A 23,650-nucleotide genomic window follows, 5' to 3' on the forward strand; every position below is an offset into this window, starting at 1 on the left:
TGCCCTCTGCTGGACTCTCTCCAAACCTTTCTCTAATGGGGGGCCCAAAATTGGAATTAATACATCAGATGTGGCCTCACCAGCGCTGAATAAAGAGGAATAATCGCTTCCCTAGATCCGCTGGCAATGCTCCTACCAATGCAGCCCAGTATGCCATTTGCCTTCTTGGCTACAAGGGCCCACTGTTGACTCATATCCAGTTTGTCATACATTGTAATCCCCAGGTTTTTTTCCGGTGAGCTGCTGCTTAGCCTGTGGTTCTTCAGCCTGTAACTATGCTGGGATTCTTCCATCCCAAGGGCAGGACTCTGCACTTGTCCTTGTTGAACCTCATCAGATTGCCTTTGGCCCAATCCTCCAATTTGTCTAGGTCACTCTGGACCCTACCATCCATCATAGCTACCTCTCCCCTTAGCTTGGTGTCATCTGCAAAATAGCTGATGGTGCAACCCATCCCCTCCTACAGGTCATTAATAAAGATGTTGAACAAAACCAGACCCAGAACCGATCTTTGCTGTATTCCACTTGATACTGACCGCCAACATCCCCTATCTCCACCCCGCCACATCAGTAACTACTCTTGTGAGAAGGGGTTTGCCATGGGTCTCTTCTTTGACTTAAAGGCTACCACTAGTCATGTGCCCAACAAGCTCTCACACTATAAAGAAGGTCAAGATCATTGCCCCCATTTTATAGATGGAAAAACTGAGGCATCAGGCAGGGAGGTGACTGGCCCAATGTCACAAATAGGAAAGCAAGGACTAGAGCCCAGGTCTCCATGCAGCGCTCTATCCACCAGGCCACACTGCCTTTCACCTGAGGCACTATGTTGGGGTAGGAAGCACTTTACCTGATGGCTGGTGCTGTCCACTGCCGTGAGGAAGAGAAGATCGGCCACAAAGAGGCAGAGGCAGAGCTGAAGGTGGATGGAGGTGTTGACGTTGCGGATGGAGCGGCACAGGAGGAAGGTGAGGATGGCGAGGAGGAGGCACAGCAGGGAGAGGGCCAGCCCAATGTGGGAGATGAGGAATAGCGGGAAATCTGCCTGTTGGGGAAGCAGGGCCGATGGCAAGTTAGGTCATGAGTCATCCCATGCAGCACAGTTAATGCAGATGAGGTGCTGCAGATAATCCCCCTGATTCCTGCCCAGGATGGACTGTCACTGCCCTTACTGGGGAGCGCAGGCTGAGGTGTGTATAACTCTACAGGGGCCTTTGTTTTAACCATAGGACTCTGGGATCCGAGAGGATACCATCAGGACCTTCCTTAGGATTTATGGGCCCTGGGCAGGACTATCAAACTGGTGCCCCAAACCCCGACAACAGCCGGGGGATGATTTTTTACAGATGTGATTTTATAACCTTCAGCAACACGAATGAAACAGGTTTAAAGCAAATTTTAAACTAAGGTCCCCTCCACTAACACAGTGAAATCAGAAACATGATAATTAGTAAGGTTCCAGGGACAATAGGTCCCTTGAGTACCCAAGATCCACCTATGAAGGAATCTAGGTGCCTGGTCAGAGACCATGTGACTGTGTCCAGCTTGAAAGAAACCAGGAAGGAGGTCTAAATATGCCAGGTGGCCGACTCCATCTTGGTACTCAGCTCAGCCCTTCATCCCAGAGGCAGCAGTGCAGGGATTGAAGAGCCAGAAAGCACTGTGGACCCATCCTGACATAGGATGTGCACCAAGGACATTTAAGCCAGCAGCTATAACATCTCTGCTACAAGCCTGCATCGAGAACTGGGAGATTCGATGCATGTAATGTATGATACCTTAACATCCTTACTCCCATGCTTTTCTTTCTTATAGTAATAAACCTGTAGATTGTAGATTCTAAAGGATTGGCTCTGTGTGATTTGTGGGTAAGATCCAGAGTGTATATTGACCTGGGATCTGTGGCTGGTTTCTTGGAACTGGACAGAACTTGTTCAGAGTAGGTGAGATTGGGTTCTAAGACCCCTCACCTGTGTATGAGGCCCAGGGCCATCTGGGGCACAGATATTGCTGGGATGTCAGAGAGGTTTTGCTCGCGAGACTTCAGGCAGGCAGCTGAAGCGCTCTATGAGACTGGTTTAAATGAAATTATTATTTTTTTAAATTAATGGAGATTGCCTATCTCTTAGAACTGGAAGGGACCAGGGATTATCAAGTCCAGTCCCCTACCTTCACAGTAGGACCAAGTACCATGCCTGACAAATTTTTGCCCAAAATCCCTAAATGGCCTCCACAAGGATTGAACTCACAACCCTGGGTTTAGTACACCAATGCTCAAACCACTGAGCTCTCCCTCTCCCCAAAGTCTGTTTGGAAAGGTCTCCAGTCTAAGTGCTGTAAGGAGCCCCAAATTTTAGCAATTCACCCTGAGCAGATGCCCTCAGCTGTGCCCAGACCTGGCCCAGTCCGTCACAGCAGCTACCTGGCTGAGGGAGGGGAATTTTTCCAGCAACAACAGCAGCAGCTCCCTGCTGAGTACAAAGCAGTGAGACACTCCAAGCTCGTAGGGAGGGGACATGTCCCTACCTCGCTGCTCTGTCCTCAGCAGGAAGCTGCTGCTGTTGCTGTGGGAGAAATGCCCCTCCCCCAGCCAGGCAGCTGTGGGCGTGGAGCCCTGAATCCCTAGCTGGGCAGAGCTCGTTAAGCAGCTGTGGGGTCGTGCTGCTGTGCAGCTTAGAGAGAACCTTGCCCTGCTACCACCTTCGCCTCCTTCAGACTTTCCTGAGATGATTCCCAACTCCCCCAGCAAAGCCCACAGCCTTGAGTTGCAAACCCTGCGTCGAGCACCGTCCCGTTACCGTTATCTCCCCCCATGCCATGAGGACGGCCAGGCTGGAGACGTGGTTGCAGTTGCACGTGGTGTGAGTGGCGTTGAAGCGCAGAACCCTGCACCCTGCCGGAGACCAGCTGCCTCTCTGGGCTGTGGTTTCCCACGAGACACATTTGGGCTTCTCGTAGCGGTTGCTTGGCTGCAAAAAAATATATATATATAAATATATAAAGTAAAAAGCAGAAGGAATAATAATATAGGATAGAAAAAACACGGTGCCAAGAGCGTGGGTCAGGGTCTCCCATGCTGTGAGAGGCAGATGGGCAGAGGCCAGGGATGGGGTACACATGAACCTCCTCCAGCAGGAGTCCACATTTCAGGAACAACCATACTACAGAGGAGGAAGCTGCTCTGTGTGCTGCTACTCCCCTCCCACAGCTGGGGAAGACCAACACAGTGACGTGCTTCTCCTGGGGCTTTCCCCCACCACTCCCATAGCAGCGGGCTCAATGTCTGGGGATGCCATGGGGCACAGAGCCAAATGTGTCCCTGTGAAAGGGGCACCAGTTAAACATCCCATCCCTGTCACACCCAGACCGCACAGCACCCTCTCTGGCTCAACAAATTCTTTAATCTGGCATGCCCTGTTTCCCAGAGTTGATGATTTAAGAAGTTCAAGTGTATTGGGTTGGGATTCAGGATACCTGGGTTTTAGTCCTGGCTCTGCCACTGGCCTTGACTAAGTCATTCACCTGCTCTGTGCCTCAGTTTCCCCTTTCTATAGACAAAGGCCAGGTGTACCATACAGCCGTCCACTTCCTTTACTCCTTGCGAGGAGTAGGAGTTCCGCTGCTGATGGGGGTGTGGTCTCAGTATTCGATTTAGCAGGTTTTTACTAGGACCACCCAATCTAACACCAGAAGATCAACTGCCGCAGCATCGATCTTCTCCATAGTCTAGTCGTGGCCTAAGCTCTTGGTGACAAGGGCTGTCTCATGTGATGGGCCAAGCCTGCCACAAGGGGGCGCTGATTTCAGCAAGCGCATTAGCACCAATCCCTAATAGGAGGAGAGAAAGGCCCTCTATCACCCTACCACGGACAGCGGGACAGAGGACACCTATGAGGTGGTTTTGGAAGATCCTCTGGGTCTGCCTCAGTGCAGCTGAAGCATCCTTTCCCTGCTCATTGTATTAACCGCTAAAGTGCTCTCCCTCCATCAAGCAAAGCGTTTTAAAATGGTCACTAACATTAGCCTCATTTTACAAGAGGGGAAACTAAGGCATGGAGAGAGTCTGGGTGTGTGTGGGGAGAACCAGCAGAACCAGGAATGGAAGCCAAGTCCCCCACCAGTGCTCTATCCACTAGGACACACTGTCTCCCCAGTGTTCCTCTTTGCTCACTTTTCCTGCTTCCCAAATCCAGGGTCTGGACGTTAATGAGTCTGCTCTTGAGCCTTAGTTAATGGAGGTGGCCTATTAATGGCTGAAGCTGAGTCAGACTTGCAGCTCCAAAGATCCTGCGTTCACATTCCCCCAGGGCAGCATCGTGCTTGGGGGAGAACACAGGAATGCCTCCCCACCTGAGAACTAATTCAATGTGGCTTCCCTCTTCCTCCCGCCCCCCTCTCCCCACCCCCAGAGCAGCCAGGCTGCTCCTGAAAAGCCAGGCTTAACCCCAGTGACTGCTCATGGAGGGATTTACCATGATGTGCTCGAAGGTGTAGTTCGCTGGATCTGTGAAGTTGGTCTTTGTCTGGCTGGTCAGCCAGGCACTCACCACCCTGGAAATCATCTGGACAGCGTGGCCAGAGGAGTCCTTCTGGTCTTGGAAGAAGCTGCCATTCATGATGGTTTCCATGCCCACGTAGGAGGCAAACGCCACTCCAGCTGCTCCTGCAAGTGTCCCCAAGGAGAAATTGGGTGGGTTGGCAGCTTCTTTCCCCACATTCCACTGTGGGACTCACCAAGAGCTGTGCAGCCCCCAGCCCTGCTCCAGGTGTTGTATAATGTTCTGCTTCCATAGAGCTGGGAAGAGAACCCAGGTGTGTGGATAGCCACATGTTTACTCGTCGCTGTAGTGCAGAAAGCAGCGTCACCAAAATGGGGGTGGGGGCTCTAAATACACAATACATTGGGAACTCCTTAACTTTGGGGCTTTGTTTTAATGTTAGAGTGTTATAAGGGGTGGGTGGCTCTTAAATTCCCCCCAAACAGTGAGACCCCAAGAACTTTCTTCTCAAAAAATAGAGTCACAGAATACTAGAACTGGAAGGGATCTCAAGAGGACAGCTAGTCCAGTCCCCTGCACTCACCAAGTACCAAATCATCCCTGACAAGTGTTTGTCTAACTTGCTCTTAAATAGCTCCAAGAATGCAGATTCCTAGGGAATTTCTGCCAGTGTTCAACCACTCTGACAGGAAGTTTTTCCTAATGTCCAACCTAAACCCCCTTAACTGCAATTTAAGTCCATTGCTTCTTGTGCTATCATCAGAGGTTAAGAAGAATATTTTTTTCTCCATCCTCCTTGTAACACCCTTCTAGGTACTTGAACATCTGATATTAACAGAGCTGACTAGTGAAAATCTTGAGTTTGGGACAAAACAAATGAAACTAAATGTTTGGTTTGAAAATGCCACCGCAATGTCTCGTGGGAGTTGTGGTTCAGGTGCTCCCATTTCTTCTCTATGAGACTGGCTCCCTGGTTGGACTGCATCTCCCATGATGCACCGTGAGAAACTTCTAGCCACAGTGCCTCATGAGAGATGAAGTCTGACTGGAGAGTCAGGCCCATGGGAGAATGAGGCAACAGGCTCATGATTTCAGAATCAAGCAGAACAACTGTTCAGGCTGAGGGCATTTTTAGCAGCCAGTTGTTCCACACAATCTAAGTGTTGTGCAGAAATCAGCCACTTCCTGAAGCACTGCACTTTCTTAGCACTCAGTTTTCCACTGAAGAGCCGTGGAGATGGAACAGTCCCTGCCAGCCCTTGTTCTTTATTCTTCTAGTTCCCTTTATTCTAGCAGGCTTGACTAGGACAGAAGGAATTTATATTCGGAGGACTTAAGAACCAGGAACTGTCAATACAGCACAGAGGTCTGGTCCATGAGCCCCATGTCTCATACTTCTTCTATCACAAATCAGATCAATAGTCCATTTAGCTGGGTTTCCCACCTCGGTCTATATCGGCACAGAGCAGTGGTCCATCAAAGCTGGAATCTTCTGCTTCAGGGGGATTCAAATCTCCCGTACTTTAACTGTGCAAAACTGCCCCTTGGTGGGAGCCCACCCCCCTCCCACACCATATCAGGCAGCTCAGAAGTGTCCATCTCACACCAGTCCATGCCCAGTGGTGTTGACAAGGTACCTTGTGCTGTTGATCCCTGAACTGTTTTACATCTAATCTCCATGCTCTCCCCTTTGGCTCCCAGGTTGATGACAAAGTTCTCCCTGCTGCACCCGTCCGCAATGACTTTGGTCTGGACATCTAAGGAGACAGGAGAAGAGCACAGTCTGACAAGCACAGTGGCTTCTTGGACAGGAGCTGTCGGCCTAACAGAGCAGCAGGGGACGGCGAAGATAGAAGGAACCATCCAGTTAAGAGGGGAAGAGATTTTATGGCCATAGGAAAGAGACAGGGAGAAAGGTTCGTGGAGGCACTGGACCACGACTCCCCCCTCCCCCAGGTAGCACATTTTTCTATGGTGCTCCCCCCACCCCCAGGTCATTAGGAACAAGGGAGGATTGGGGAGCTGCAGATGTGGACAGGGGATGGGGCCTGGCTTGGGAATGGGAACTGCAGCCTTCTGCACACGCTGGCTGAAGCTCTGAGAGCTGGGATCTAGGGGTACAGCCTTGTGGTTCAGGCAATCACCTGGAATGCAAGAAATCCCAGCTGAGCTGCCAGCTCCATCACAGACATCCTGTGTGACCTCGCACATTTCCTGCAGCTCCCTGCCTCAGTTTTTCCCTCTGTCAAATGGGGATAAGCAGCCTCCCTTTGTCTGTCTGCACTGTAAGCTCTTCGCAGCAGAGACCATCTGTCCCTCTGTGTCTGGGCAGCACTGCCCACAACCATGTCCCGGTCTTAGCAGAGGTTTCTAGGTGCTACCGTAATGGTCATAATAAGGAGGCCAAAGAGAAATGTGCTAACTGGATATGGCACCTGCTGATTGGTCCCCAGACAGGCTCCACCCCTACTTGGTCAGAGTCATGCTGCTTGTGATTTTCAGCTGCCACCTCTCCCTGCCCTGGTGCCCTGTCTTGTCCCCCTCCAGGCCTGGCTTCCTACCCAGCTCCTTCGTCCGGAAGGTCAGGTTCCTGTTCTCGGTGGGGTTGGTGAGGACGTCCATTACAATCCTCTCCACACTTTGCAGAACGATGGCGGCTGAGACAGAGAGCTGCTCCATGCTTAGGTTGGACCAGGAGGACGTCTGCTCCAGGATGGAGGCAAATCCCCCAGCGGCTTTCTACGGGAGGCCGAGTGAAAGAGAGCTCTTATTGGCTGTACTGCGTTACCCCGCAACTGTCAGCCAATCTCCTATGAGCTTCTATGGGCCCCGTTGGCTTGTGTCTCCTGCACAACATGTCCCCTCTTGTGGCTGATCCATCGAGGTCTGAGCCAGCAACAGGACTCGGGGTTCGCTCTAATGTCAACAGGCAGCTCTGAACGACTTCAGTGAGCCTTGGCTCAGGTGTTAGCGGCTCATGCTTCTAAAGCCGGGTGTCCCTCCCTGGTCCAGCCCTGCTGGGGGCCTACATGGCACCAATTAAGATTTCGCTGTAGCTCGGGTGGGCAATGATTTTTGATGAGGAGGAGCACTCCAAGGGTTTGGTAAGTGGTCAAGGGCCACACTTGTCTGAGGAGGGAGTGCGCTATCTGGGAGGGAGGTTGGCTGCAGAATAGGGATTTGATCATATAATCAAGTAAATGTATGGTTACATGCCAGTTCCTGCCCCGCTCCTGGTTGACAGTTGCCACCCCATGCTGCTGCCTCTGTATCAGCTTTAAAGCCAGTTTCCAGCGCACTCCAGCTCCCCAGGAGCCAGAGGGTAACTGCGTGATGGCTGCATTTTCCAGGGGTTATTCAATTCCTCGCTTTTTAAGGTGCCTAGGCAGAAGGGAGCCTGCGATAAGGGATTGGGGTGCAGGAGAGGGTGTGGGGTCTGAGAGGAACTTTGGGTGAAAGAGGGGGTTGTGACCTGGGGCAGGAGATTGGGGTGCAGGGTCCGGGAGGAGGTGGGGATGCAGAAGGAGATTCTGGCCTGGGAGAGGGATGGAAGATGGGCTGCAGGGTTTTGGAGGGATTTGTGACCGGCAGGAGGAAGAGGGCAGGGTGTCTGGGTGGTAACCTGGGGCAGGAGGGGTTGGTGATGTGGGGCAGGGAGGGGTGGTTGGGACAGGGTAAGATGCCAGATGCATACTCTGGCTAGGAGGTGCTTACCTAGGTGGCTCCCGGCCAGCTGCCCAGCAGGACCCTCAGGCAGGCTTCCTGCCCACCCCATCCCCAGGCTGCTCACAGGGCCTAGCTGTTCCATGTGCTGCATATGGGGGAAGGAGGGACTTTGCACACTGCCCCCACCCCCAGCCCAATCGCAGGCCAGATCCAGAGGCTTAGTGGGCCAGATCTTGCCCACCCCTGCTCTACAGCAAGGTGCTGGTGAACCAAGACCCAGCTCAGCTCCGTGGAGGACCAATGGCATGAGCCCTTCTGGAGCTGCACCAACAGGCTCTGGAGGACGTTCCCCCTGCCCCCACCTCAAAGTGCTCATGGACTAGGCAACTGGGTAGAAGAGAAGAAGTAAAATGCTGCTCAGAGAAGGTCTGAAGTCATAGACCTGCTGTGCCCTTGAGTGCCCAGGGTTGGCCGTCCTTAGCAGAGTGTCATTTTCCAGCCCTCAGCCCCACTCTCTTTCAAGGAACTCTAACACATCCTCGCCCCTGGTCAGACTACAGGGTAGAATGAAGGGATCTATGGGGAGGGATTTTGTGGCCTATGTGATGAAGCAGGGTCTAGCTCTAGACATAATCCCAACCAGGCATACACAAGGATGGGGACTGAATTAGCTGTTACCACTGAACAGAAAGAGATCTTGGCGTCACTGTGGAGAGTTCTCTGAAAACATCCACTCCATGTGCAGCAGCAGTCAAAAAAAGCGAACACAACGTTGGGCATAATTATGAAAGGGATAGAGAATATCATATTGCCTCTATCTATATCCATTGTACTCCCACAACTTGAATACTGTATACAGGTGTGGAATAGTGATAGAGATGCAGCCATGTTGGTCTGGTCTAGCTGAAACAAAAGACAGAACTATGTAGCACTTTAAAGACTAACAAGATGGTTTATTAGGTGATGAGCTTTTATGGGCCAGACCCACTTCCTCAGATCAATATGTGGAAGAAAATTGGCACGACCATATATACCAAAGTGATACAATAAAAAAAAATGAACACGTGAAATTGACAAATCAAATTTTAGAACAGAGTGGGGGTGGGGAGGAAGGTTAGTGTCTGTGAGGTAATGACATTAGGGGTGATAACTGGGGAAGCTATCTTTGTAATGGGTAAGATAATTAGAGTCTTTGTTTAGACCCTGCATAAAGTGTCAAATTTAAGCACAAATGACAATTCTGAAGCTTCTGGTTGAAGTCTGGAGTTAAAGTCTCTTTGAAGCAATATGCATGTTTTAAGGTCATTGAGGGAATGGTCAGTCTGGCTGAAATGGCAAGCAACAGCTTTCTCTCTGGGAGAGATTCTTATGTCTGTTTTATGTGCATTGATTCTTTGGCGAAGTGTCTGAGAAGTTTGTCCAATGTACACAGCAGACGGACACTTTAGGCACATGATGGCATAAATTATATTTCTGGATGAACAGGAATATGTGTTCTTGATCTTGTAATAGGCATGGTTAGGTCCAATAATGGTGACACGAGAGTAAATATGTGAACAAAGCTGGCACTGGGGTTTGTTGTAAGGGAAAGTTCCAGGGTTGGTATTAGTGTGGTATGTCCTGTAGTTGTAGGTAAGAATCATCCTGAGGTTAGGTGGTTGTCTATATTTCTCCGGGTGGGTAATTGAGGTTTAAAAATGCTTGGTAACCTCAATCACCCACCCAGAGAAATAAAAAAACAAATTGAAAGAGCCAGACGAATACCCAGAAACCATCTACTTCAAGACAGACCCAGGAAAACCAACAATAGAACACCACTTGTCATTACCTGTAGCCCCCAACTTAAACCCGTCCAATGCATTATCAATAAACTACAACCTATACTGGTACAAGATACTACCCTCCGATAGGCTCTGGGAGACAGACCCATAGTCTGTCTGTTTCAGCATACAGGTGTGGTTGCCTCATCTAAAAAAACTTATCTTGGCATTAGAAAAGGTTCAGAAAATGGCAACAGCAATGATTAGGTGTATGGAACAACTTCCATCTCAGGAGACATTAAAAAGACTGAGACTTTTCAGATTCCAAAAGAGCTGGCCAAGGGGAGATAAAATCATGGCTGGTATGAAGAAATAAAGAAGGAAAAGTTATTTACTCATTTTCATACAACAAGAACTGAGGATCACCATATGAAATGAATAGGTAGCAGGTTTAAAATACACAAAAACATTATTTTATCACACACTGCACGATTAGCCTATGAAATTCCTAACCAGAGGATGTTGTGAAGGTCAAGATTATAACAGGGTTAAAAAAAGAGCTGGATAGGTCCATCCATGGCTATTAGCCAGGATGGGCAGGGCTGGTGTCTCTAGCCTGTGTGTGTCAGAAGCTGGAAATGGGCAACAGGGGACCAATTGCTTGGTGATTATCTGTTCCCTCTGGGACACCTGCCATTGGCCAATCAGAAGATAGGATATCATTGGTCTGACCCCGTATGGCCATTCTTACACCTAAAAGTTGCGATAAAACACCCAGGAGTCTCTTACCTCCAGACACACCGTTGAGTTCTTCTCTTCGTAGGGCTCTCCCAAGGCCCTGAAGGTGGAGTTCAATAAAGTGCAGTAGGCCGCCTGTGCAGGGTGGCAGGAGGGAGCCGGAGCAGAAGGGAGAAGCACACAGCACAACACAAATTGAATGGCACAGCTGGAAGGTTGGGCTTGTGCTTAAGGCCTTGGGCTGGGACCCAGCAGCTGGGGTTTCAAACTGCAGCAGTCACTAAGCTGCTTTATTTTGCAAGTACAGTGGGGCGACCAATCCTGTCTTCTTCACTCAGAGTGTAAGTCTGGGATGCATGGACGGCCTCTTGCTGTGTGGCTATGCAGCACCTGACACAACGGAGACTCTGATCTTGGAGGGGGGAGGTATCTCTGCAGAGCCTGCTTGTAGCCAGAATACTACTGCAAAGGATTGTGGGTGGCAGAAAGGAACAAGGAGGATGGGGGCAGAAGTTCTGTTGGTGGCACCATGAGGCTCAGGGGAGGAGCTATGGATTCCTACTCTGGGATTTTCCACCCACTCAAGATTTGACAGTTCTTGCCACTCTCCTGTGCCCTGCACGTTGCTGCTGGTTTGCTGGCAGGAAGGGCAGCCTGTCGCCCCAGGGATGAAAATCCCCTCTGCCAAAAATGCTACCTGCTTTGCTGTTGGGGACGGGGCGACAGGCAACACTGACCTGGGCTCAGATTGTCCAAATCAACTCAGTTTTGGTGGCCCTAATGCCAGGTCCCTTTAAGAAGTTACTTGCCCGGGAAGTGGCAAGCGCCCCTTCCTGGCACCCCCAAAATCACTGAGTGGCTTCAGCTGGGGTTCCCTGCGCTGCCTTTGCCATGAGCATCCCGAGAACAGTGGGGCCTGGCGACGCTGCCAGGATACCTACATCCTCTGGGGATGAGCCGTGAGCTGTGTCCAGACTCTGGTTCTGGGATTTCCTCACCAGATCGTTCTCTTCCGAGAAATGGGCCCGGCGTTTGGAAGTGTCCTCTAAGAGGAAATGAAATGAACAAAAAAACTCTCAGTCAAATGTGAAGATTGTTAAATACGGTGGCCTGGGAAATTAGCCTACATTACCCCAGCCTGGGGCCCTGTCGGCACTGCAGCTACAGCTGTGGTTTCCTGCCTGGGCAGACATGCTCACCGGCTCTGTCTGATCTATAAACAGCATGGCCACCTTGCAGCTCAGGCTGCTGCCCCAGCACACACCTGGGATCTGGGACAGGGTGGCCCTGGATTCTACGAGGGAGAAACCAGGCTGGTCATGCGTCACACTAGGACACCAGTGTTCTACTGCTTCAGGCCCCGCACACTGATCCAAACCCCATTGGATCCAGTGGGAATCTTTCCATGAATTAGCCCCAGAGCCCTATTCCATCCGTCACTCTGCCCCGTGCCTGAACCGGCTCTCACCATTCCACTGCACTGCTGGGTCAGTGAAGCGTTGTTCCCCCCAGCTGAGCGCAAAGCTAGACTTGCAGGGGCAGTAGTGACCCCCTGGGTGTGAGTGGAAGTGGCATCTTGTAGCCATGAAGCTAAAATGTAGCTTCATGCAAAGTAATGTGCCTCAGCGTACTTTGCCAGCCACCGTTTCTGTGTTTATCGAGAATATAATTGCAAGGCAGTTAGCATATGCTTACATAGACACACACACACACTGTCCCACCAATCGATGCTATATTTACCAGTCCATGGTCTGAGGATTGATCACTAGCATGGGAGTACGGGGGGGGGAGGGTGTCTATCAGTCTGGACCAATGCTCCAGTCATGGCAGGATGTCCCCACTCTTAAGGCAAAACAGTTCTCCCGTTACAACAGTTTTTTCCATCAGGATCAGTGGGGCCTGCAGCACTGGGTGCGACTAGACCACAGGGCTTTTTCAGAAGAACGGCCATTTTTCCAAAAAATCTTCACTTACGTCCACACTGCTATTGTGTTCTTTCGAAAGAAAATCAAAAGAATGCAGAGGGTTTTCTGACATTGGTAAACTTCATTCTACGAGGAAGAATGCCTTTTCCAAAAGAGCTCCTTCAGAGAAAGGCATGTGTGGACACGGAAGAGGGAGTTTTTTCAAAAGAAGAGGAAAAGTAAAAGCACAGGTGCCCCCGGTGGCCACTCCGTCCATAGTAATCACAGCTTAAATGTGAGCTAGCATCCATTCAGTGTGGACACTATCTTTTGAAAAAGCAGATCGCTTTTTCAATGCCCTTTGGCAGTGTGGACATGCTCTTTGGGAAGAAGTTTTTTCAGAAGATCTCTTCCAAAAAAGCTTCTTTCAAAAAAAGCCTGCAGTCTAGACGTACCCATTGTGCTGTTTCTCTGATGGATGTTTGTTACCTCCAGTTGTTTCTCTTGCTCCATATCTTCTTTGTTCTACTGTGCTAAGATGGTTTAGATCACAAATATTTTGTCCTGATTGATAAATACTTGGCCTTCTTTCACAGCCGTCCGTTTGCCCACTGCTTACATCTTGATGGGCATATACAGCAATCTTTGGCATCTTCATGTCTGTTCTCGGCTTCTTCCTTGAACATTTGGTCTGGTGGCCTTTGCACTTATCTCTCACACATTCCTCTCTGTCTCACACATAACAAGGTTGATTTCTTTGTTCCAGAGAAGCAATATGCACTTTCACACAAGGACATCAAATTACAATTTCAAGGATGTTTGTTTTAAGCCTAAAACAGAATGGCAACCATAAGGGTCTATTCCTACCTTGGAATCAGCTTTAGACACAATATTCTGGCTGGTGCACCTTTACCAATGGTAAGGTAAATTATGTCCTTTCGGCTTTCTGAAAGGGCGGCTGCAAAGTACACTGGAGCACATTGCTTTGCATAAAGCTACATTTTAGCTACATGGCTGCATCCTCAGGGCACACTCCTGAAAGCAGGTGGGAGCACAACAGAGCCTTCTCTTTGTGGAATGATGGGGACGGGGAGAGAAGGCAGAGCCAGCAGCTGGCATCAGAGGGGGCTTCGTGCCAGGAATATGGTTCCCTGCAGGTTTGCAATATGCTGCCCATCCCCAAGGGTGCTAGTGGTCGGAGAAGTGGGGACCAGGACTCCTGGGTTCCCTTCTCAGGTCTGTGAGGAGAGTGAGGGTTGGGAGCTGGATCAGGGAGGAGCAGGAGGAGGGGGAAGGGAAAGTGAGGATGCCGGGTTCGGTTGCTGGCTGTGGGATAGGAAGGCCCTAGCAGGATGGTGCACAGGCAGGACTGCTGGGTTCATGGGCAGCAAATGTAAGGGGCAAAGGCAGGAACTGCCTTCTCTGGGTCTTAGTGCCCACCCTGTCACTTCTTCCTACCCCTGTCCCCACCCTTCCTGCAGCCTCCCACAGCTGTCTGGGACCTGGTGACTCTTCCATCTAGTAATTTAAAAGGGAAAACTCTTCCAGCTTCCATACCACTTAGCAGAACGTTTATATGGTTAAAGAGCCATTCAAGTGTCAATAAAGCCATTTCACAGGCATTTGCCAGACCATCCCCCCGCCACATGTATACTGTCAGTTTCTGAGTTTGCTGCTAAACAGCTGTGTGTTCTGGTCAGATTTACTCAGAACAGGTTAGTCTACAGGACCTCGGTGTAACATCTGCTATAGAACAGGGATCGGCAACCTAAGACTCACGTGGCACGCCAGATGATTTTCCGTGGCATGCGCAATGAAAGCAGGGGAGGGGAGAGAAAGCCCCGAGCCTCCCCACCAGATCTGGCATGCGGGGAACACTAGCCCTCCCTGGCTCCATGCATTGCCATTTCCCTTCCCCAGCTGGGACAGGCGAGTGCGGTGCAGCAGCAATGGCTCCCTACCTCCCACCCCAGAGAACGTAGGCGGCTCCCTAGGCACTTTGCCGGCGGGCAGCTGGAGCAACCTCTGCTAGTGTGTAGTTTCCAGAGTCCAGAGCACTCGTCCAGTCCTGGATAGCCCTCCTCAATCCACTGAGACTGCCCCACCACCTCCCCCTGCACACCTGTCCCCCTCCCTGTGGGACTGCCTCTGCAGCATGGGGCCCTGGTCCTGCTGCGCCACCTCCTCTTCCATCTCCAGGTGGCCACTTGTTACAGCAGCCATTGCCGGCTCTGCTACGGGGTGGGGAGCAGCAGTGCATGGAGCCACTCACTCTCTGCCTGAGGCAGATCTGAAAGGGAAGGTTGGGGCTTTCTTCACCCTCCCACCCCGCCGCCCTCTGAGCGGGAAGCCAGAGCGGGTACTGCAGCCTCACAGCTGCACAGGCTCCCCGGTGCATGGGGAAGAGGGGAGCTGAACTCCCTCCCCCACCCCAACCTACCCTTCTAGGGAAAGGGCAGCGTGCTGTCTAGAAGCTTTCCCCACTGTAAGGGGGTCACAGCCAGGTGAGCATCCTCCGCTCATGCCTAGACCCCCACACACCAATCCCCCTCACTCACTTCCCTCCCCACGCCAAGACCCCACACCCCCAGCTTGCTCGGACACCCTCCCTTGCTCCTGCACCCTCCTTCCCGGCCAGACACCCTACTCCTATCCTGCTCCTGCACTCTCCCCCCTGGTCAGTCACCTACCCCCACATTGTTCCTGTATCCACCATTGCTCCTGCATTCTCCCTCCTGGCCACACACTGCACCCTCCCTTGCTCCTGCTCCCTCCACCTGGCCAGATAACCCACTCCCAGCCTGCTCCTGCACCCTACCTCCCACCCAGATCTCACCACCTCTCCCCGTTCTGTACGCACCTCCTTCCCAGAGCCTGCACCCCATCCCCATCCCACTCGCTGGCAACTCTGTCTCACACACTGAATCCCTTATTTTTGTCCCTATGCCAGAGCCTGAGGGGGTCCATAAAATCCAGTAAGGCTGACACCTCAGAAAAATAATTAAAAAAACAGGACTATGTAGCACTTTAAAGACTAACAAGATGGTTTAATAGGTGATGAACCATCTTGTTAATCTTTAAAGTGCTACATAGTCCTGTTTTTTGTTTCAGCTACACCAGACGAACTTGCGTAGGTCTTTAGATGCACAATCTGAGTATTCAGCTTTAGTTGTAAATGCTTGGATTTACGGACATCTAGTTTTTTAAAAATAAATCTTATCTGAAATACACATTTTAGTTTTAATTCCTAGAGTACCAAAGTCTTGCTTCCCAAGTCTGCCTATCTCTTCTGTCGATCCCTGTACATTTAATCTTTCTCCCTTCACTATTATCCCCCCTTTAAGAGAGCCTTTAGAGACCCTTCTCTTCCAGATAGTTTCCCTTTCTTGACTTTTGACTATCCCCACCCACTGCCCATACTGACATTCCATCCCCTGTTTGAAGAGGGGAGTGAGGCCTAGTGGTGAAAGCAGGAGGGGCATGGAAGAGGATTCCTGGTTCTGGTCCCCAACTCTGACACAAACACTCCATGTGACCTTTGACAAGTGTTTTCCTTTCCAGACGCCTCAGTTTCACTAGATGTGCAGCAAGACTATCCCATTTTCTCTCCCCAAATCTCTGTGAGGGAAGGGGTGTCCATGGACACAGGGGCTGTGCGGTTTAGTGAGCAGAGGGCTGGAGGAAGCGAGCTGCGTGGCAGCAGATCCTCCAACTCTTCAGTCTGGGTGGGAACAAGGACTCCCATGAAATCACTGCAGCCGTAGCGCCAGGGGCTCTGGAGGAAGTAGGAAGAGATGGGGGGCAGGAAGAGCTGATCTCACCTGGAGGCCACTGGAGATCCTGCATTAGTCTCTCACACCCAAAGACACCCCCTCCTGCATTCCCTGCATCAGACACTTACCTGTGCAGTAGAATGGGACATCAGGCTCGCTGGGCGGGAGGTAGCCTGGTCGGCACGTGCAGTTGTAACTGCCTTGGGTGTTGGTGCAGTTGGAGTTGGGGCCGCAGGGCGATGGGTTGTGGGAACATTCATCAATATCTGGGAGAGAGAATCCAGACTGGCCATGTGTGACGCTAGCACACCAGTGTCCTCCTGCCCCCATTCCTCACGCTGACCCAAACCCCACTGGATCCAGTGGGAATCTTCCCATCAGCCCCAGGGGCCTTTTGCATCAGTCACTCTGCCCTGTGCCTGAACCAGCTCTCACCATTGCACTGCGCTGCTCTCCAAAACTGGATGCAAAGCCAATCTTACAGGGGCAGAAGTGGCCCCCTAGAGTGTTGGTGCAGGTGGCAACTTCAGGGCACTGCGCTGAATGCAGATGGGCCCTTGTCTGCACAACAGAGTCTTCTCTTGGTAGGAGGATGGAGGGGAGTGTGCCAGATAAATAGCTCACTGCAGGTTTGCAATATGCTGTCCATCTCCCAGAGGCAGCAGTGCTAATGACCTGAGACATGGGAGCCAGGGCACCTGGGATCCCTTCTCAGCTCTGTGAGGAGAGAGAGGGTTGGGAGGTGGAGCAGGGAGAAGACAGGAGAAGGAGAAGGGGAATTCGGACACCCGGGTTCAATTGTTGGCGGTGGGGTAGGAAGGTGCTGGATTGGTCCTAGCAGGATGGTGCACAGGCGGGACTCCTGGGTTCTATCCTGAGCTGCAGGAGGGGAGTGAGGTCTAGCAGATTAAGCAGAAGGGGGAGTCGGGGCTCCTGGGTTCCACTCTTAGCTCTTGCACAGATTCTCTTCGACTTTGGTCAAGTCTTTTCCCCACCTGATGCCTCAGTTTCCCCCGACGTGACCTGGAGACAATTTTCTCTCCCCAGATCTCCTTGCCCACTGTTGCAGGGCCACGTGCTCAGAGGCAGGGCACCCACCCCTCCTCTTTAACCGACAGGAGCGAAGGCTGCTCAGCTGTCATAAAGCATGTTTCCACTATGGGTCTCGTGCACACGGCCCCATTGGTGCGCCTGGTTTACCCTGTCATCCAGATTTTCCGTGTCTGTCAAAAGCTTTAGCTCATTCCTTACACCCCCACCCCAGCCCAGCGCCAGCCCCAGCCCAGTGTATCAGAGCAGGGCAAAGCCCCGGTCCCAGCCCGGCTGATGGCAAATCGCTGTTATTTCAAGGAGTGTTGATGGAGCAGCAGCCCCGGGGGGGCTGGCCCCAGTGTGTTGAGCACGGGGCAATGACCAGCAAAGGGCTTTGGTCCCTGGCCATGGGCATCCCTGAGAGCAAAGGCTGCGCGGAGACGGCCGTGGTCCCAGGGGTGCTGGCTCCCTCCAGGCGCAAGAAAGCACCAGATACAGAGCCGGGCCAAGGGGCTGGTGTGCGCTGGGAGTCCCTCAGAGACCCTGCCGGGAGAACGCCTTCGGGCTTCCCACTGGCTCTCACCTGAGCAGTCCAGAGGGGCGATGCCGCGCTTCCCTGAGACTCGTCTGGAAGAGCTGTAGCCAGATTCACACTCACAGACAAAACTTTTGTCAGTGTTCTGGCAGGAGGCATTCGGGCCACAGGGCAGGGGGTCCTGGGCACATTCATCGATATCTGGACAGGAGCAAACAACCAGAGTCATTCAATGACACAGAAAGGCGCTTGTCTTACCCACAGTGGGTGGGAATTACGGGTCCCCCTATGGACCAGTGGGCAGGAGGACTCTTAGGGTTGATGCTTTCCGCCAATGGTGGGCAACCTGCCACCTGCAGACCCCCCTGTCTTCCTTCCTTCCTTCCTCTCCCCCCCCCCCCCCAGACTGGTGCATTGGGCTGGAAAACGCACATCAGCTGTCTGTGGCCTTCCAGCCCTGGGAGGGAGAGGGAGGAGCAGGTAAGTGTGGTGCTCTGGTGTCTCAGTACCTGAGAGGTGTGAGGGGGAGGGGCAGACAGGGGGTCCACCAGTCTCAGATGGGACCTCAGTAGGTGATGGGCTGCTCCGACCCTCTGAGATGAAGGAGGGTCACTCATGCAGCCCACTCATTATCCTTGGTTGCCCATCGCTGTTTGCCACTGTAGAGATGCCCTGTTTGTTACATATAGGAGCCAGCTAATGAACCCCATGGATCACGGGTTAGTGCAGAAATATCATGAATGGAACATTTACCATTCAGGTCTGAAAACATCTGTCGTTTAGGAACACAGGGATGGCCAGACTGGGTCAGACCAGTGACCATCTAGTGCAAAATCCTGCTTTCATCAGTGGCTGGCACTAGATGCTTCAGAAGATCATGTCAGATGTTCTTGCTATTTGTATCAAAGCCTAATCCTTCTTCAAAACACGATCAGTTGGCAGCCTCTATGAGTTCCTGTGGCAGGGAGTTCCTCAAATGAATGCTGCTTCAGGTTAAAAATAATAATTTCCATTTCTCTATTTTAGGAGTTGGATTGTGTCTGGCCCTGACATAGGTTCAGAGGAGTACGGAAAACACTACTTAGATACTTCCACAAGGAAATCCTCCTTCCTCCCCCTTCGAGGGCCACACTTTTCTTCTATTCTTCCTGGTGGATCATGGTGTCCCAAAAATAGGTGTGAAGGAGGCGGGGTCACAGTATGCTCCTCCCCTCTGCACTTGCTAACAGTGCTGCCTGGCCACTTGAATGAGTGAAGGACACAGCTTGCCCTGAAGAACAGAATCTGAGCTATTTAGGGAGGAATTCAGCCCCCATCCCCTGGCCACCCTGCCCAGCCCCAGAGCCGTGTGCAGATTCCACTTTATTGGGAGTCTCCTGGTCAGAAATGAACACATTGACCGGTGGGGGAAGCCAAGTCCCTAAATCTGTTTGGCCACATCTCTCCCTTCCTCGCTCTCCTCATCCCTGCATCCCCCTTTCTAGTCAGCAATGTCCTTGATACAGACCAAGTGGAAGACCCCTCCCCAAGACACTAATGCCAGCGACAGAACAGTCACCCCATTACACGGCTCCCCTCCCCCAGCTGGGCTCAGGAACTCACACTCACCTTGGCACGTCACACTATTATCCATGAAATACTGCTCCCCAGTGCTAGACACAGACCCCCATTTGCAGGTGCAGTGATAGCCCCCAGGGATGACTTTACAGGTTGCATAACTAGGACAGACGGTTGACTTTGCACACGCATCGTCTGGGAAATCAAGGAGGAAGGATTGAATTAAAATCAAACAATTAATTTCCCTTTACACCTTCACCCCCTTGCACATCTTCCATGGGTTTCACACTCGCTCTTTGTCCCTGCCCGCCCGCCCCAAGCGAGGACCTGGCAGAAGAGGTGCCTGGGGAGGTCAGATCAAGGCAGCTGGACCCTCTTCTAGAGGCATCAGGTGAGGAAGCCAGAAAAGCTCTGCAGGCCTCCCCCCTGCAGCAGGAGAGGAAAAGCCAGTGGGGAGGGTAGGAACAGAGGATGGGTGCTGCAGGTGCTGATCCTGTGAACTGAATCCGCTGAGGAGAGGGGCTGTCATGCCCATTTTCCATGCCTGGGGCATAATGCAGACAGGGGCAGAGAACACTTGGATTCTGGCATTTCCTAACTTCGGAGTGCTTGACTTGCAACCTTTCGCACAGTGTTCCCCAAAGTGTTGGGAGCGCCCCTGATGGGGGCATGGAGGAATGTTGGGTCTGACTGGACCTGAGACATCCTCCATGGGTGCACCCTGTGAGATCAGAGCCTAGCAATGGCCCGTTGCACCTGTTTAGTAAGAAATGCAGAAGGAACCGGCGCTTGTTATGGAATTAAAAGGCAGCTCTGTATAATACCCCGCTGAGCAAGTGGCTTTCTGCTGAGGGGTGGGGAGAATCAGACACAACACAAGGAGCAGAAGAAAACGGAAAATCAGAACAAGGAAAACGCAGGGAAAGGACAGGAGGAAATGGGAAATGGCAAGTTCTTTGCCCGTTCAAAGTCCCCTCTAGCTGCAGGACACACGGGGGTTCAGATCTGGAGATTTTGCTCAGGTTTCCAGGCATCAACTTACCTGCATTGGAGAAAAGAGTCTCCTGGAAGCAGATGAGCCAGCAAAATCCTGAAAGAGCAGAAAGAAACAAGGATAGAATCACAGAATACTACAACTGGAAGGGAACTTGAGACATCATCAAGTCCAGTTCCCTGACCTCTCTGCAGGACCAAGCACCATCTTCTAGATCATCCCTGACACATTTGTCTAATCTGCTCTTTAAAATCTCTAGAGAATCCACAACCTCCCTCGGTAATTTATTCCAGTGTTTAACCACCCTGACAGTTAGGATGTTCCTGTGGCATTGGGCTTTACTGCAGTTAGGGTATGTCTACCCTGGCTAATGTAGGCATTTGAACTTGCAAATGAAGCCTGGGATTAAAATATCCTGGGCTTTTTTTGCATGTTCCCAGATGCTGACATTTTTAAATGCCCCGTAGTTTGAACTCCCTGCCCACGGCTACATGCAGCACGGACCAGGTAGTTCGAATTAAAGCTCCTAATTCGAACTACCGTTACTCCTCCTGCAATGACAAACTAGGGTGGCAGTGTAGACATACCCTAAGTGTTCCTGCGGAAAACTGTTCTAGAGGCTGGGAGGGACTGAAAAGAGGAAGAGGAAGGGACAAGTCTGAGAGCTCCACTCCCCTGCTGCCGCACAGCCCTGTAAATACACGTATCCTGCCCCACCCTACACCTAGCTGGGCTGTTGGTGCCCATTAGTCCCACAGGGAGGCTGGTCCAGAGCCTCCTTCCTCTCCTGGTTAAAAACATTCTGCTATTTCCTAGCCTGAAACCTCCAGCCACCTCAGTTCCCAAAGGGAAACCGCCTCGTGGGCTGGGCTGCACGTGCGGAACACCTGGCCCGCACTGGACCTGACACGGCCCTTTGATCCCACCCAGCTTGGCCCCTTTCTTTGGAACTAGGGTTGCCAGATGGTTGAAACAAAAATACCGAATACCCCCCTCAAAAAAAAACCCACACACGTTGAAAGGGAAAAAAGGGGGGGGAGGGAGAAGACCAAAAAAGGGGACTCTGAGGTCTTATTAAGCCAAAAAATAAATTAAAATAAAACAGAATTAAAACAGCATGTCCCCTTGTTTAAGAGTGAGTGCAGGGATAGGAATAGGAAGCGGTTGAGCTCTAAGACCCAGGGGAAAGCATTGCTTCCCCTAGGTCTTTTGGCTCACAGCCTTGGGGAACCAGGTAAGCATGGGGGTTGGGGTTGGGGGCTGGGCACTGAGTGTTTGTAGGGTTGCCATGTGCCTGGCATTTTCACCTCCTGGCAGGGAAAAAATTCAGAAAATACTGAACATCTCAGGTGTCTGGTATTCTCTGAATTTTTTTACCGGACTGTCCAGGTGACACCAGGCAACCCTATAAAATGAAACTCAGATGGCACCGTGAGCCTCTGTAGCTGTGAGTGGGACAGAGAGAGGCTCCCCGCATCCCTGGTGTCGTCTGAGCTTTCCACCTGCCTTCCCAACTCCAGAGGAGTTTTTCCCGACCCACTGGGCTTCTGGCGCCTCAGTCAGGGAGTGTTTCTGAACCTCTCGGGCCTCATCTGGGCATGGAGTTCTCACAGGTAGTTAGTGCACCCAGCTTTTGGAGATACCCACATGGCTGGGAACTTCTCCCCTGCGAGGGGGCGCTCAGAATGAGCCAAACCCCCATGTCCTTTCTAAGCTCCCCGTGCTGTGAACGTGGCCAACAGTCTATGTTCCTAGATGTACGTCCAGATGTTTAGTCCCACTGAAATGCGGATTGTTTGATCTCTCTGTCTCCATGCCCTGTCCTGTCCCTTACGATCTCTTGCCCAATCTGCGCAGCTTCTGAAAACTGCCTGGCTAATGACTCAGAGTGTGTCCAGATCACTCATCAGCTCAGCACTTACATGACAAGTTAACGATTTGGGCTGAATTCAGTTCACGACCCCTCAAAGAGCCCAACACAGTTGCAATAGTGGTTGCCCTTTTCGGGAGCACAAACTGATGGTGGGATCTGGTGTTTCCTTTGATCTGGTTGGGTTTAGTTACAATCCTGCCTCTCCAAATGCAGGAGGGACCAAAACCCAGGGAGAGCTTCTTTGCTTATAGTCCCAAGCCCCTTTCACCAGCACCAGACCCAAAAGCTCTGTCATCTCCTCCCAGGGCTACTCAAACTGTTCAGTGGGCCCCACCTAAAACAAGGCAGCTGCAGCCCTCCCACCCACTGGGACCCTCAGCCTGCGGGAGAAGAGGAGGAGGCTGCCGCGGGTCTAGCAGTGAGGGAATCCCAGGCGGCCCATCTCCTCGCCCTGTCAGCCCTGGAGCTCTTTGCACTGCTGGGGGAGCATCCGCCGCAGCCCTGTGACCTTCCTAAAGGCTCCTCTTTGGCTTTCTTCCTGCATGCAGGGGATGGTTCTGCCACTGAGGGGAACATCCCTGGTTTCTACACAACCCCACCTGTGACATGGGCTAGAGAAAGGCTCTGAGGCCCCGCTCCCACTTCCTTTACCCAGAGCTGGAGGGCTCCTCTTCCATTCCTCTGTGTGGCAGAGCCCCTCAACCACAACTAGGCTGGGCCCAGGACTCCTGGGGGGCTTGACCCCCAACCTTGAGGTCACTTAGGGCAGGGGCTGGGTGTCCCCATTCTGGGGTCCTCTCCTTGCACTAGATGCTTCCCTGACCCCTGCTCATCACCGACAGCTCACAGCAAACACACCCAGCAATTGTTAAAAATAAAAACCGGGAAGGCGAGAGGAAAACAGGCCACCCTGCTCTGTGGCAGGGGACGTCACACCAAGCGCCTCTGGAGTGTCAGGGCAGATCACAGGCTGCTCCTCACACGTCCCAGGCCTCCTGCCCAGGCCCTGGCTGTGACTTCAGGCTCTGGGGGGCAGGGCCCTTCTCCCCAATAGCAGCCCCCAATATGGGTTACGATCCCCCCCCTCCCCGCACACACACACACGACTTGTTTGCTCTGTGAGGCCGTTTGGCTGGAGGAATCTTCCTGGCCTGGGCCCTCTGCCCAGAGCCCCCCTTGCTCTCTGCAGTTACTCCCCTCCCCCCGCTCTGGACTGCTTCAGTCCCCCAGCTCCGCTCTCTGCTGCACTTCCTCCAGCCCCCGGCTGCTTCTCTGGCCCCTTTGGCTCTCTGGTTGCAGTCCTGCTCCCAGCAGGGATC

At 52.0% G+C, this 23,650-nt stretch overlaps 2 protein-coding genes across 5 annotated transcripts in view; both read right to left on the reverse strand.

Moving 5' to 3' along the window:
- The window catches only part of LOC102463292 (uncharacterized), a 176,121-nt gene that overhangs the window by 87,795 nt on the left and 64,676 nt on the right, over positions 1-23,650 (reverse strand). The window lies entirely within an intron of this gene.
- LOC112543502 (adhesion G protein-coupled receptor E1-like) overlaps positions 1-23,650 on the reverse strand; it is a 33,321-nt gene that overhangs the window by 8,873 nt on the left and 798 nt on the right. The window contains exons 2-12 of one of the 4 annotated variants that reach the window (XM_075902277.1): positions 20,507-20,554; positions 19,516-19,659; positions 17,956-18,108; positions 16,469-16,606; positions 11,605-11,708; positions 10,715-10,798; positions 7,061-7,238; positions 6,137-6,256; positions 4,473-4,663; positions 2,799-2,969; positions 851-1,045 (exon numbers count right to left, since the gene is read on the reverse strand). In XM_075902277.1, the coding sequence (XP_075758392.1) occupies positions 851-1,045; positions 2,799-2,969; positions 4,473-4,663; positions 6,137-6,256; positions 7,061-7,238; positions 10,715-10,798; positions 11,605-11,708; positions 16,469-16,606; positions 17,956-18,108; positions 19,516-19,659; positions 20,507-20,554 (1,526 nt within the window). Of the gene's footprint in view, positions 1-850; positions 1,046-2,798; positions 2,970-4,472; positions 4,664-6,136; positions 6,257-7,060; positions 7,239-10,714; positions 10,799-11,604; positions 11,709-16,468; positions 16,607-17,955; positions 18,109-18,660; positions 19,178-19,515; positions 19,660-20,506; positions 20,555-23,650 lie in introns of those variants that run through there. The other 3 variants (XM_075902280.1, XM_075902279.1, XM_075902278.1) reach the window with 3 other exon arrangements.

This window comes from Pelodiscus sinensis, chromosome 19 (genome assembly GCF_049634645.1).
Source record: "Pelodiscus sinensis isolate JC-2024 chromosome 19, ASM4963464v1, whole genome shotgun sequence".
NCBI classification, from domain to species: domain Eukaryota; kingdom Metazoa; phylum Chordata; order Testudines; family Trionychidae; genus Pelodiscus; species Pelodiscus sinensis.